At 43.1% G+C, this 16,277-nt stretch overlaps 1 protein-coding gene across 1 annotated transcript in view; it reads right to left on the reverse strand.

Annotated features, from left to right (window-relative positions):
• BIN3 (bridging integrator 3) overlaps nucleotides 1-16,277 on the reverse strand; it is an 84,244-nt gene that overhangs the window by 20,089 nt on the left and 47,878 nt on the right. The window contains exons 2-4 of the mRNA XM_073622294.1: nucleotides 9,641-9,686; nucleotides 976-1,016; nucleotides 51-112 (exon numbers count right to left, since the gene is read on the reverse strand). Of these exons, the coding sequence (XP_073478395.1) occupies nucleotides 51-112; nucleotides 976-1,016; nucleotides 9,641-9,686 (149 nt within the window). The remainder of the gene's footprint in view (nucleotides 1-50; nucleotides 113-975; nucleotides 1,017-9,640; nucleotides 9,687-16,277) is intronic.

A 16,277-nucleotide genomic window follows, 5' to 3' on the forward strand; every position in this document is an offset into this window, starting at 1 on the left:
GTGATGGGTGGGTGGGAGCTAAACAAAAGGAGCAGGAAAGATACTGATACCTAAATCGGCCTCTATGCTTTTCTTCATGTCTTTTTGCAGCTTTTTGGTCTGGTCTTCTAGCCTGTGACATACAGAAGGAAAAATAATGGTTAACGTGATTGTAAAGGCCCGTTTAAAAAAAAAAACAAAAAAACAAAACAAAAAAACAAACAAAAACAAACATGTTATATACTTACCTCCTCTGTGCAGTTGGTTTTGCACAGAGCAGCCCAAATCCTCCTCTTCTCGGGTCCCTCTTCGCTGCTCCTAGCCCCTCCCTCCTTTGAGTGCCCCTCAGCCAGCAGCTTGCTACAGGGGGCACCCAAGCCGAGTCAGAGCTCCGTGTATCCAGCCAGACATGGCATAGATTTCCGCAGATTCTGCGGCGATCTATCGCTGGCAGTGGAAGCAGATACCTGTATTAGACAGGTATCTGCTCCACCCTCCCCCTGAAAGGTACCAAATGTGACACCGGAGGGGGGGAGGAACACGATAAGCAGAAGTTCTATTTTTGGGTGGAACTCCGCTTTAAGATAAAAATACCTGACTTTACAACTCCTTTAACATGTTATAGTGTCATGTGTGAAAGACTTGTGGGGGAAAACAGCAGGAAAGCATTGATGGTATATACAATATAGCAATGCAGCAAGAAGATAAACACCTGTAATGAATTTCATGATATAATTGAAACAGGACAGTAGCAAAGCCAAAGGTGCTGCACATGTGATCAACTATGACACCAGCCATTTCATGGCATGACAGTTCAGCTGAAAGCACAAGTGACCCACAGTCATCCTTCACTTCATACCTTGTATGTAACTATTTTTGGAAGCCATTAAATCAGTGGGTTTAGTTCCATTTTAACACAAAGACACAATAAGAGGATAATCACAATAAGGATCTTTTTGAATTAAGCCCAATGACCGGTATAAAGAGGTGACTTACTGTTGGAGCTTGCCATATTCTCGTTCAAAGTCCCTTTCTACCTGAAACCAGAGAAGACACATTAATGTCCCATTACAGTGACACACTTTCCAACCAGTACATGACAACACTCATTCCCATCACAGAACATCAGGTTGTTTACATTAAAAAGGGACCCAAACATTTACATTCAATACCAATGACACCTTTTTATAGGATCCTGTAATCCTGCCTGTTATTGGTGACCAGTTCTTGTTTGGAAATGCTTTAACCTCCCTGGCGGTTTTCCCGAGTGTGGCTCAGGGTTAAATTTTAGTACCATTAGCGGTAAACTCGAGCCACACTCGGGATTGCATTGCAGGATCCTGGTGCAGGTTACTTACCTTGTCTCCAGGATCCTGCGATGTCCCCCAGCTGTGTCTGCAAGCTGTGTCCTCCGCCCGATGCCTCTTTGTGCCGGGCTCCGTTCCCTGCGAGCGTCAAGACGCATGGGGGGTGGGAACCCGGCGACAAATTCAAAAAAGTACAAAATTCATAACACATACAGTACACTGTAAACTTACAGATGACATTACTGTATGAAATCAGTTACAGCTTCCCAGCACGCAAGCCACCAGGACCAGTCCCACAGCTTCCCACAAGTGACGGTGAATTGGGTATAGTTTTGACCCTCCAGCTCCATGACAAGTAAGGCACCACAAGCTGCTCCCTTAAGAGTAGCGACTCATAACGCCCAAGGGTTAAACTCCCCCACCAAACGCAGAGTACTACTCATGTAGTCCTTGACTACATGAAATCCCATAAAGTCGACGTTCTCTTTCTACAAAAAACACATTTTCCGGTCTGGTACAAACCATCCTTTCTCCACGCTCATTTCCCTCTATTTTTCCTATCCAATGCAGAGGATAAAACCAGAGGGGTAGCTATTCTCATCTAAAGAAGCTGTAGGTTATTTTTGAGATCAGAACAAAAGATCCTGAGGGCAGATTCCTCCTGATTAAAAGGGACCATAGACTGTCACCTCTACTCCTTTGTGTCCTACTATGCCCCTAATTCCGGCCAATCAAAATTTTTCTGCGCACTCTTTAAGACCTTAGGCCCCATTTAGAAGGTTCTGTAAGCTTTGGGGTGGGGGTGAACGACACTAATACAGCCTTCGACCAAGGCCTAGACAAAGCTAAACCTTCTCGCGCTCAAATTATTCGCCCAACCAGGAGCAGTTCCAAGATTGCCAAAATGATCTTTCAGCTGGCCTTAACTGATATCTGGAGAGAATTGAACCCCACAAAAAAGACTTCACGCACTTCTCCCATTCACACCAATCCTACGCCAGTATTGACCACCTCCTGGTCTCCAACGCTTTAATCCCCCCAGTGCTTAAAACGCATATTACAGATATGGTCTGGTCAGACCACTCCATGGTTGTTATTACTTACCGTAACCGACCCCCCCCCAACCTAAAGTTCCCCACTGGAGACTTAATGAAGCCATCCTAAATGACCACATCAGAAAAATCTAAACAGAAAAGGCCCTTATAGAATACTTCACCCTGAACAATGTCAACGGTGTTTCAGTGGAAACTTTATGGGCGGCGCATAAAGCTACAATAAGGGGCAAAATCATACAAATTGCCCAACTGAAAAGAGCGAAACGCGTAGACATCGAGAAATTGGAGAAGAACTTCTCTTCTCTCCAAGTAGATCACAAGAAAGACCCATCTCGAGTCCCCACCTCCCTTCTAGACGCAGCCCGCCTGGATTTGAACTTAGCACCAACTGCCGATGCAGAGAAAAGCATTAGATGGAGTGGGCGAGATATTACCAAAGAGACATGACAGGTTCCCTCCTGGCTTCCAGGCTTACACCTCGGGCCCGCACTTACTCCTTCCCTAAACTGAAGATTGCAGGTAGACACCCGATGGCGAACCCCTTGAGCATTATGCAGGCCTATAACAAGTTCTACGAGAACCTATAGAGCGTATAGCAAGCGCCAAAAGTACTTTGGATCTATCTAGCTTTCTTGAGAATCTCCCAATCCCCACTTTGGCGGCAGAACACAGACAGACTAGAAGACCCCTTCTCTACAAAGGAGGCATTAGAGGTGATTAAAAACTCAAAGAAAAAAAAAAAAACTCAGCCCTGGGACCAGATGGGTTTTCAATTCCCTACTACAAAGCACTTGTGACCACTGTAGTGCCCTACATGGCTAAATTTCTTAATGCCAAAACCAAAAGGTGAGCTGCTTGACACACAGTTAAACTCCACGTTTATAACCGGCATCCCAAAACCAGATAAAGACCCGGGTGAGATGAGCAATTACAGGCCAATATCCCTGATTAATAATGATTTAAAGATTCCTTTATAGGAGCATATATTCATACAGATCAAGTGGGGTTTATCCCAGGAAGACAGGGTCCGGACCAAATTAGGAGAGCAGTAGACAATGTCTCCCTCTAACAGTCAGGTTGGGATGGCGGTTATACAGGCCGGTATGTTGCCGTCGTTGGATCTCCAAAAGGAAATTCAATTCTGTCTCTTGGCCTTACCCGTTTGCCCTAATGGACCACTGGGGATTTTGCCCTCGTTTTACAGGCCTTCTCAGGTCATTATATTCTACTCCTGAAGCTAGGATTTGCAATAGAATCCCTGGCAATTGCCATCCGCAAAAACCCAAACATAGAGGAGGTCAAGTGTGGCCCCAACACACATAAATGTGGTCTCTTCACGGATGACCTACTCCTCTTCATCACCTCCCCGGTCACCTGCCTTCCTGTCATATGCAAACTCCTAGAAGAATTTTCCAAGGTCTCAGGACTGTGGGTTAACTATACCAAATTACAAGCACTTAATGTCTCAATCCAGCCGTCTTTGGTGGCCCAACTGAAATGAATCCTTTCAATTTGAATGGAACTAATCTACCATAGGGTACCTAGGGACAAACCCTATCCCCCCATGTACCAGAAGCTAGAATTGGACCTTAAAGCCTGGGCCCAATACGAACTCTCTTGGTTGGGCAAAATTAACTCAAAATGACTCTTCTCCCTAGACTCATATCTTTTTCGCTTGATTCCAATTCTAATCAGGAAGGATGACTTAAGCCCGTTCCAAAGCACAATCCTAAAATTAGTCTGAGGTAAATCAGGACAACAAATCTCGTGACACACCCTTTTAAGACTAATGACTAGAGGTGGACTGGGTCTCCCAAACCTGCTCTGGTATTACCAGGCAGCAAAACTCGCCCAGCTCTCCACAGTATACTCTAAGTTGGTCAAACCGGACTGGGTAGACATAGAGAGGCAGGCAGTCCCATCTCACACCCTACACTTTCTCCTCTGGTGTCCACCCGCAAATCGCCCTCCCATTCTTTCCCCTTCCCTGTCCCACGCTATGGCCATGTGGGAGAAGCTCAAGCGGTCCTCTTCTCTGGTGTCTGATAGCACGCCCTTGGCTCATATATTCCACAATCCGGACTTTAGCCCGGGAATGGAAATTAGGGCCTTCAAGTTGTGGCTGGATAAGGGGATGTACCGGATCAGACACTTTTTCACCTCTGCGGGCCCCATCACGCTCACCTACTGTGTTAAGAAACTGGATCTACCTGACTCGGAACTGTTCAGGTTTCCGGCAAATATCTCATTACCTTCACTCTATTTGGTTGACGAAACCTAACTCCCCCACGAACAATGGTGTGGTCAAATCATGGAGCAGAGGGGATGCATTTCCATAATTTACTCATCACTTGCACAAACCACCTCAAAACCCCCTTACATGCTAGCTTGGGATGCTGACCTTCAGTAAAAATGGGATCTGGACACATGGCACAGGGCCTTCTCTAGATCCTAGAAGGGTATCCTCAACACTTACCTAACAGAAGCCAGTCTGAAAGTCTTCACTAGATGGTACATGACTCCATCAAAACTCTCCACAAATTTACCCTTGGTGTCCCCTCTCCGTTTTCGAGGGTGTCAGATGAAGGGAACCATGTTACACATATGGTGGGACTGTCCCAAAATCAGAAGGGCCCCCCTTCCCTAAAGCACCCATCCCCCCATGTTGAGGGCATGTGTCCTGGTACGGTTTGGGGGGGGGGGGCGCTCTCTCACCACCATGCCATCTTTTTGGCGTGGGGGTTCCCGTTAAAATCAATACCAGACCGAAAGGCCTGGTATGGTCTTGGAGGGGGAACTGCCGTTTTTGTTTTTTAATTTGGCGTGGAGTTTGCCCTAAAGATTCATATTAGACACAAAGTTGTCGGGATCAAAGTCGGATCATTAAATAAGGTTTTTTTTTTTGTTTTGTTTTTTGTTTTGTTTTTTTTTTTTACAAACTCTCCTCTCAGCTCATTTTTCCTTTTTTTGTGTGTTTTTGATGAGCTTCTTCATGCTTTTTCGCATGTTTTTGCGCATTTAGCCCTCTTTTCTGCTCGAAAGCTCCTTTCAAAAATGCAAAGTTGGTGTTTTTTTTTTTCTGCCTGTAAAATCATATGCCTGAAAAAACCATAGTGTGCATGGGCACATGGGTTAACATGGAGGATAGTTTCCAGAGATAAAAAAAATGAGAGCTCTAAAGAGCTCAAAGCCTGTAGGAGATGCAGTGTGCATGAGCCCTTAAGACATCTACAGTTTTCTTTCTGGGGGCTTTAGAAAGCTCTTTTGATCCTGGCATGAAGACATGTCAACAGGAAAGAGAACATTTCAACAGCAAAGAGAACACCAGTCCTTATATCCTTGAGGTTTAATCACTTGACCTCCGGAAGATTTACCCCCTTCACGACCAGGCCATTTTTTACTATACGGCACTGCGATACTTTAACTGACAATTGCGATGCGCGTTCAATGCTCTACCCAAATAAAATGGATCTCCTTTTTTACCCACAAATAGAGCTTTCTTTTGGTGGTATTTGATCACCTGTGTGTTTTTTTATCTTTTGCTTTATATACAAAAAGAGTCTTTATATAGAAAAAAAAATTCCACTTCTGCTATACAAACATATCAAATAAAAAAAAAATGAAAAAAAAAATCTAAATGTCTTCATAAGTTTAGGCCAATTTGTAATCTGCTACAAATTTTTGGGGAAAAAAATCCCAATAAGTGTATATGGATTGATTTGTGCAAACGTTATAGCGTTTGCAAACTATGGGATAACTGTATTTGTTTTTATTTTTTACCAGTAATGGCGGCAATCAGCAACTTATGGCAGGACTGCGATATTGTGGCGGACATTCTGACACTTTTTGGGCACCAATGACACTAATACAGTGATCAGTGCTAAAAACATACATGGTTACTGTACTAATGACACTGGCTGGGAAGGGCTTAACTGTGGCGATCAAAGGATTAACTGTGTGCCTAACCAGTGTTTTACTATACTGTGTGAGGTGCTCTTAATAGGGGAAGAGAAGGAATTTATTCACTCTATCCCTTACCTTTTGTCAGAACAGTGAACTGCCTTTTTTACATAGGCAGATAGCAGGCAGCCAAGGCGATGTAAAGGTAATCGCAAAGCACATAGTGTTGGGCTCTAGCAACAAGCGTCGCAATTTTGTTAATTTAGATCATGAAAAATAACACTTTTTATGTGTCATTTGTTCAGGTATATCACCTTTACCTGTACGGACTATTTGATTCAAGATCTAATGTTTGCTTGTTCAAAACAGATTGGAAAAGTCAACAGTTTCCATGAGATGGACTTACTTTTCACATGACTGTATATATTTAGCAGTTTACTTAAAGTTCATCTTTTAATGTAGTACACTAGGTAATAGAGTCTGTCAACCCTGTGATAATTCATTTTAAACACGTATTGACATCTTTATAATAGAAATCCTGCGTGTGTTTTAGCAAGGAAGTTGCAGAATATCCATTTTCCATGACTGCGCCCTTCCCCTGGTATCTTCCAGTCCCTGATACTTGGGCTGTGGAAAGCAGAACATTGCAATGACAGGTACGAATGAAGTTCCTTTTAGAAACGCAGCCTAATCTGTGTGTCCATGATGTCATAGCTGTTCCCGCTCCCACTCTTTGTAAAACAAGGTGGAATTTATGCTAATCCTGTGGGTGCAGAGGTACACAGTCACACACAATGCAGGCTTTGTAAAATATGGGAGCAAGATCCCAAAACACACATCATCAGCTTCCCACACTACATAGCGGAGAGTAGGCATGCAGCTCACACAGCAAAAACGTGGTCTGAGGAACCGCAGCTAAAACTAACAGGCAGCAGTTGCTTATTGTACACATAAACACATGTATGAAAAAAGTCCCAGTAGATTAGGAGTTCAAGGGTTGCTTGCAATAAATGAGTAGCACGAGGCAGAAAACAAGTTCAAAAGTGAGAAAAAAAAAAAAATTTGTAGAAAATTAGATAATCTATACGGGCTCGTTTACACAGGTGTTACCCTCTGAAGAGTGATCCGAGGTGGATCACTTTTCAGAGGGAATCTGACAGACCATGAGGAGGCATTATGTCGCCTCCTCATCACTGTTTAACACCTAAAAACGCACACCACCCTGCTGAAACCACATGCGCTGCGCATTGTTGCAGGTAAATAAAGTGCGGCCCCATTTAGTTCAAAAAGGAGATTATTTTTGCTGCGCACAATGGAAAACATTGCGGCCAAAGTATGTGTACATCCTTGTCTGCTGCTTTTGCAGCTTAAAGCCTAACTACAGGTTTTTTGTGACTTTAAATAATTCATTAATTAATTTGCTTTTTATATGGGATGTGTATGGGTTTTACAAGGGAGTCTTAAAAAGTCTTTAATTTTATTTATGTTCTATCATTTTTCTTTTAACTTTATTGCAATCATACGAAGACTAACAAGCTCCTTATGGGATACCACAAGAACAGGTGCTCTTTAGGAAGACATTAAGAGGGAGGGGGTGTGCTGGTGCACACTCTGACAGCCTCATAAAAGTGATTGGGTGGTCCTAGAGCCCACCAGATCACTTTTATCCAAAAGTCCTGCACTGGCTCCTAAAGCCGGTACCAATCTCACAGTTGCAGCATCAACAATGAGCTTGATTTAACCACTTGTCTGCCATGCCTTTTTTAAATGTACCTTGGTAGACAAGTTGTTGTGACATGAAATATGAAGAAAGCATATCCCTCAATGGTGTGTACTTGTCCCAATTAAGAGCACTAAGTGTCATTTTCCTGACACCAAGGAAAAAAAAAGGTGACAGGGGAGGGATCTCCAGCCGATTGACAGCCTCAACTCTGTTCCTATGTGCTGTGAGAGAGGGGGGTCCCCTTTCCTCCAATCAGCTTTCAGAGCTTCCTCCGCCCCCTTTTTTTCTGACAGCTCAGACAAGCTTTATAAATTCTAGCCTTTGAACAGGTGTAGAGAAGAGAGGGCTTCAGATAAACATGTCAAACTTATGTAGGAGGATTGGTTTCATCTCTGTGCATCACGGAGGTCGGTCACTTCACTGGGTAAGGGTTTTTTAACCTTTTCACTGCCAGAGCTGTTTTTGCATTTTTTTTGCACGTTTAAAAAAATCATTTTCAGCCTGAAGATTACACAAAACCCCCAAACATTATATACATTTCTGAAAGCTGACACCCTAGAGAATAAAATAGTGGTAGTTCCAATTTTTTTATGTCACACGTCATTACCACAAAGGTCTAGAGCACGCAAAATTTCAGTAAAAAACACAGTAAAATGAATTTTAGGGCAAAAAAATGCAATAAACTACCTAAAGGTTTGGTAAAATATAAAAAGATACCCAATGTGTCCAACCCTATTTTTTCTATAGGAGACACTTCAAAAGCGTCAATTTAGGTGTCAGTTTAGTGTTACAGTGGAGGTCTTGTGTTAGAATTATTGCTCTCCCTTTGGCATGTGCAGTGATATGTGATATGTAATATGTGTATCGCAATGAACGTTTTCATGTGTTGGTGCCCTCGACGCACGCGTTTACGTTCGTATGTGTGGCTATGTGGGGGGAGATTTGGTGATGTTGCTTCTGTGCTGCCCACTGTTCTCCTTGCTGGAGGCTCTGACATGAGGAAGCAAATCCCTGCCTCTACCAAGATGCCCACCTCCAATCAGGGACACAGTACAGAATAAGACATGGTAAGGCAGTAATTATGAAACAATCAGATGCAGAGATAACCCAAGCGATAATTGTGACTAGCACTTTGCTCTCCACATGCCTTTAACACAGCTTTAGGCCCGGTTCACACTGATGCGAGTTCATAACGAATGTGATGCGTCAAAATCACTTTAAATTCGCATGTCATCCCTAAAGTCATTGTTTTCAATGACGGTCGTTCACATACATGCATTGCGATTCCTCTACGAATGCGATGCAATAAAAAAAAGGGTCTTGTGCGAGTTTACTGCATTGCGAATTTAGTCTCCATAGACATCATTGTAAATCGTTCTTGAATCGCATTGATGGTTCACATATGTGCGAATTCCACCACAAAACCAGGATGTACACAGGAAGTTAACACCTTTTTTTTTTTTCTTTTTTACACATTATGATTCCATTGGCTAGAATATCAATCGCAGCTATGTCCAACTCCTGACATTCGCAGTAAATTCGCACCTCCCACAGGACCAAAAAAACAGAACAAATTCACAGCGCAGCAGTGTGAACAGAGCCTTCGTGAACTAGTGTGGACCTGTGGCTGTAATGAATGGATTTCTTCTTCAACCTTAGACCATTTTGTTACTTACTGTTTTCGGGACAATCTGCTTTTTTGGTCCGGCTTTAAAAGGGTTCCTAGAAAAGAAAAAAAAAGAAAACTATTTACATCCATACATGTATCCAGAAGAAAGAACATGCAATGCAAAACCAAAACTGAGCAAAATAAATCTTTAATAACTACTGTAAAGCTGTACTACCAATGGGTTACATTTATTAGCCAGAGAAGCCTTCAAGCTCCTCTCCGATTTAGTTTTACTTTGTTACTGTTACATGCTATCCCCTTGTCCAGCATGTGTACTGGCCAATAAATCAGTCTCGTGGAACAGCAGTCAGCAGGACTAAAGTTGGCCATTGGCTGCTGGAATTGTGTCCGCTTCCTGTTGAATCAACCAAAATTTGAGCAGGGAGTCTGCCCTGTTGGCACCACACCGTTATAAATCAAGCGTATACTTACTGTGCTATAACCCCTTTGCATTATACTGTTAGGTCCATACAGTGCCCTGCAAAAGTATTCACCCTTCTTGGCATTTTACCCATTTTGTTACATTACAGCCTTTAGTTCAATGTTTTTTTAATCCGAATTATATGTGATGGATCAGAACACAATAGTCTAAGTTGGCGAAGTAAAATTAGAAAAATATATACATAAAACTATTTTTCAAAAATAAAAACTGATAATTGGCATGTGCATATGTATTCACCCCTTTGTTATGAAGCCCATAAAAAGCTCTGGTGCAACCAATTACCTTCAGACGTCACATAATTAGTGAAATGATGTGTGCAATCTAAGTGTCACATGATCTGTCATTACATATACACATCTTTCTGAAAGGCCCCAGAGGCTGCAACACCTAAGCAAGAGGCACCACTAACTAAACACTGCCATGAAGACCAAGGAAGTCTCCAAACAAGTAAGGGACAATGTTGTTGAGAAGTATAAAAGTCAGGGTTAGGTTATAAAAAAAAAAAAAATCCAAATCTTTGATGATCCCTAGGAGCACCATCAAATCTATCATAACCAAATGGAAAGAACATGGCAGGTTTGCTGTTGTACCAAGAGGACGGCCGCACACCAAAACTCACGGACCGGGCAAGGAGGGCATTAATAAGAGAGGCAGCACAGAGTTCCACAGCAGAGACTGGAGTATCTGTACATAGGACGACAATAAGCCGTATGATCCATAGAGTTGGGCTATAAGGCAGAGTGGCCAGAAGAAAGCCATTACTTTCAGCAAAAAACAAAATGGCACGTTTTGCGTTTGCGAAAAGGCATGTGGGAGACTCCCAAAATGTATGGAGGAAGGTGCTCTGGTCTGATGAGACTAAAATTGAACTTTTTGGCCATCAAAAAAAATGTCTGGTGCAAACCCAACACATCACATCACCCAAAGAACACCATCATGAATTTGAAGAAGTGCTGACTTTCAGATTTAATTCAAGGGGTTGAACATAAATATCGAGTACAAATTTTAGGAACTGCAACCCTTTTTATACATAGTCTCCTCTCCCCCCCCCCGCCTCCCCGTTTTCAGTTTTCTCAAATGTAATTGGACAAATGAATATAATCATAAATAAAAATGGTAATTCTTAATATTTTGTTGAGAATCCTTTACCGGCAATGACTGCCTGAAGTCTGGAACCCATGGACATTACCATTACCCATGGACATTAGACTGGGTTTCTTCCTTTCTCTTACTTTGTCAGGCTCTAATGGTAGCTGTCTTCAGTTCTTTGTTTGTGGGCCTTTCTGCCTAGTTTTGCCTTCAGCAAGTGAAATGCATACTCAATTGGGTTGAGATCAGGTGATTGACTCGGCCATTGCAGAATACTCCACTTTTTTCTTCAAAAGCTCCTGGGTTGCTTTTGCAGTGTATTTTGGATCATTGTCCATCTGTACTGTGAAGCGCCGTCCAATCAACTGCATTTGTCTGAATCTGGGCTGACACTATGGGGGTCATTTACGAAAGGCAAATCCACTTTGCACTGCAAGTGCAAACTACAAGTGCAACTGAAATTGCACTGAAAGTGCACTTGGAAGTGCACTCGCTGTAAATCTCTGAGGGGTGGATCTGAAATGAGGGGAAGCTCTGCTAATTTTATCATCCAAACATGTGCAAGTTAAAATGCTGTTTTTTTTATTCTCCTCGGATCTACAGCGACTGCACTTCCAAGTGCACTTTCAGTGCAATTTCAAGTGCACTTTGCACTTATAGTTTGCACTTGTAAAGCAAAGTGGATTTGCCTTTCGTAAATAACCCCCTATATCTCTAAACACTGCAGAATTAATCCGGCTGCTTCAGTCTTCTGTCACATCATCAATAAACACCAATGACCCAGTGCCACTGGAAGCCATACATGCCCATGCCATCACACTGCCTTCACCATGTGTTACAAAGGGACGTTGTGTGCTTTGGATCATGAGCTGTTCCAAGCCTTCTCCACACTATACTAACTATATATTTATTAATTTGGTGGGGATTCCCCTGGTTATTTTCTTAGACAACCATGTTTACCTACCGATGCTGTCTAATCTCCTAAACATTGTATTTTACCCCAATGTGGATGCGCAGTGTTTGATTTTGGCCCAGAGCTGTTTTCACCTCCAGCTGTGTCTGCCCCATACTGGCACTATACAGGACATTTGACACAGGGAAAAAGTATTGAATACGCTAACCGAAATGAGTTTAGTAGTTCGTACAAAATCCTTTGTTGGTAATGACAGTTTCAAGACGCCTCCTGCATGGAAAAACTAGATGCATGCATTGCTCAGGTGTGATTTTGGCCCATTCTTCCACACAGTCTTCAAATCTTGAAGGTTCCATGGGCCTTTTTTTTATGAACTCTGATCTTTAGTTCTTTCCATAGATTTTCTATTGGATTCAGGTCAGGTGATTGGCTGCACCATTCTAGCAGCTTTATTTTCTTTCTTTCCTTCTTTGAAACCAACTGAGAGTTCCCTTGGCTTTTTGTTTGGGGTCATTGTCTTGCTGAAATGTCCACCCTCATTTCATCTTCTTTATCATGGTAGATGGCAGCAGATTTTTATCAAGAGTGTCTTGGTACAATTTTCCATATATCCTTCCTTCAATTAAATGAAGTTTGCCAGTACCGTTTGCTGAAAAACAGCCCCACACCATGAAGTTCCCACCTCCAAACTCCGCTTGGTATGGTGTTTTTGTGCAGTGCCATTTGACCTACAAACAACTTCAACATGCCTTTTCTTCAGCAATGGAGTCTTGCGTGGTAGTGTGCATAACTTATTGTTTTCTTTGAAACAATTGTACCTGCTAAGTCCCGGTCGTTCTGAAGCTCTCCACAATTGGTCCTTGGCTTTTCCGATAATTCTTTTCAATCCTCTGTGGAACATTCAGAAGTTTAAAAATCCTTCTGTAACCAATGCCATCAGTATGTTTTGCAACAATAAGGTTGCAAAGATCTTGAGAAAGCTCTTTGCTTTTACCCATCATGAGATGTTTCTTGTGTGACACCTTGGTAATGAGACACCTTTTTATAGACCATAAATTGAGAATAAACCAGCTGATATTAATTTGCACTGACAAGGGGCAGCATTGCTTTCTAATTATGGATCGATTTCAGCCGGTGTCTTGGCCTTCCATGCCTTTTTGCACCTCCCTTTCTTCATGTGTTCAACACTTTTTCCCTGCGCCATTCCTTTTTATTACACATAAAAATTTCTTTGTATGTATGCATATATAGAAAAATGGTGACATGTTCAATACTTATTTTACCCGCTGTATGTCTAGTGTAGTTTATCAGGACAGGTTCCACTCAGAGCAGGCCTTGCCATGGTCGACCAAAGAAGTTGAGTGCATGTGCTCAGTGTCATATCCAGAGGTTGTCTTTGGAACATAGATGTATGAGTGTTGTCAGCATTGCTGCAGAGGTTGAAGGGGTGGGGGGTCAGCCTGTCAGTGCTCAGACCATACACCGCACACTGCATCAAATTGGTCTGCATGGCTGTCATCTCAGAAGGAAGCCTCTTCTAAAGACGATGCAAAAGAAAGCCCACAAACAGTTTGCTGAAGAGAAGCAGACTAAGGATATGGATTACAGGAACCATGTCCTGTGGTCTGATGAGACCAAGATAAACGTATTTGGTTCAGATGATGTCAAGTGTGTTTGGCGGCAACCAGGTGAGGAGTACAAAGACAAGTGTGTCTTGCCTACAGTCAAGCATGGTAGTGGGAGTGTCATAGTCTGGGCCTGCATGAGTGCTGCCGGTGTTCTGCCGAGAAAGTTCCGCTCGGCAGCTAAGTTCCCCCATCTACTGCGCAGGCGCTGCGCCTGCGCAGTAGGATCCGGCGGAAATAGCTGAAGCGGAATAGCTGAAAATCAGCTGTACACGGCGCCTGTAAGAGGGCCCCTCGTGGGCCCGCTTCGCTCGCCACGCTTCGCTCGGCTCTTTTAGATTCCCCCTCTAGGTCCACTTGGATGGTGGGGAAGGAACCTGGACCCAGAGCGCAGGCGCCGTGTACAGCTGATTGAAGTGTTTGAGCTTCGGCTATCTCTGGCGGCTGACAGTAGTCCGTACTGGGGGGGAACTTATCCGCCGAGGGAACATTCTCGGCAAGACACCGGCACTGGGGAGCTACAGTTCATTGAGGGAACCATGAATGCCAACATGTACTGTGACATACTGAAGCAGAGCATGATCCCCTCCCTTTGGAGACTGGGCCGCAGGGCAGTATTCCAACATGATCACGACCCCCAAACACACCTCCAAGTTGACCACTGCCTTGCTCAAGAAGCTGAGGGTAAAGGTGATGGACTGGACAAGCATGTCTCCAGACCTAAACCCTAGTGAGCATCTGTGGGGCATCCTCAAATAGAAGGTGGAGGAAGCGCAAGGTCTCCAACATCCACCAGCTCCGTGATGTTGTCATGGAAGAGTGGAAGAGGACTCTAGTGGCAACCTGTGAAGCTCTGGTGAACTCCATGCCCAAGAGGGTTAAGGTAGTGCTGACAGATAATGGTGGCCATACAAAATATTGACACTTTGGGCCCAATTTGGATATTTTCACTTACTTAGGGATGTACTCACTTTTGTTGCCAGCGGTTTAGACATTAATGGATGTGTGTTGAGTTATTTTGAGGGGGGTGCAAATTTACACTGTTATATAAGCTGTACACTCACTACTTTACATTGTAGCAAAGTGATTATATATATATATATATATATATATATATATATATATATATATATATATATTACACATATACACACACACACACACACACACACACACACACACACACACATATATATATATATATATATATATATACACACACACACACACACACACACACACACACATACACACAGGTCTCAGCTTTCCTAGAATAAGAAAAATTAAACAAATGTATACACAGAGTGGAAAAGCTGAGTGATAAAGAATTCAAAGAGGAAGATAAATATAAGAACAGACTGATAAGCTATAATTAAACCACGCTTCTCTTTTTTTTTTTTGTTTGGACTGTACATTTCAAGTGGAACAGATCAGACTGGGTTTCCTTTAGCTCATATTTGCGTATCAAATAATTTACATAGGAAGCTGGAAAGATGTATACACATATACATAGCAATGACATTCACAAGAACAGTTGGGGAATTCTATAACAAGCTCCTGAAAGTGAAACTGAAAAGGAGATACAATCACATCACTTAAATTAGATTCATGGTAGAGGCATATACTTAGGCAGATCATTATAAATCAGGGGTCTCAAATCTTTCTAAACAAAAGGGCCAGTTTACTGTCCTTCAGACTTCAGGGGGGCCGGTGTTCTATCGAGAAATGCCTCCCGTCGAAAAATGCCCCTGATGGGTCTGCAAATGCGCAGTAACAAACGTCACTCCAGCTGATATATTGATCAGCTGGCGTGACAAACACAGCGCACGCGCAGATCGCCCGAGTCATTATTTGACAGGATGGGCAGTATTCAAAGCTATGCAAACAGCAGAGGGAGACCGTACTTGTCAGATTGTGCCTCGCTGTTGAGGGGCAGGTTTTTTGTGTGCTGAAGGGTGGGTTTTGTCTGTGTTGCAGAATGGGTTTGGTGTGCTGGTGTGGTTTTGGCTGTGTCTAAGGGTGGGTTGCAACACACACAAAACCCGCCCTTCAACACACCCACAATCCTTCCCGCAACAGCGAGGCTAAATCTGACAACTACGTTCCTCCGCTGTTTGCATAGCATCGGCTAATGTCTCAGACGACCTGCACATATGCTGTGTTGACGTCACGCCAACTGATCAACATATCAGCTGGAGTGGCATTTGTTACTGCGCATGCGCAGACTCACTGGGGGTATTTTTCGACAGGAGGCATTTCTCAATAGAACACTGGACTGTAGCCAGCGGGGATAGAAATTGTCCTGGCATCAGTGGGAGTAAACGATGCCCCATCTTGGATATTAAGGGGGAGGAATAGTGCCCCATTTTTGGTGTCAGCGGTAGGAATTATGCCCGATTATTGGTGTCAGCGTGAGGAATATTTTCTCATATCAGTGGGAGAAATAGTGCCCCAAGAGCCGGATAAAGGAAAGCAAAGGGCCGCAGTTTGGAGACCACGGTTATAAAAGAATGGAACAGGGAGCTGCAATGACAAGACTAGTTTCTTTCAATCAAAAAACAAAGAAAATGTGTAG

The sequence above is a fragment of the Aquarana catesbeiana genome, linkage group LG03, assembly GCF_042186555.1.
Source record: "Aquarana catesbeiana isolate 2022-GZ linkage group LG03, ASM4218655v1, whole genome shotgun sequence".
In the NCBI taxonomy this organism is placed as follows: Eukaryota; Metazoa; Chordata; class Amphibia; order Anura; family Ranidae; genus Aquarana; species Aquarana catesbeiana.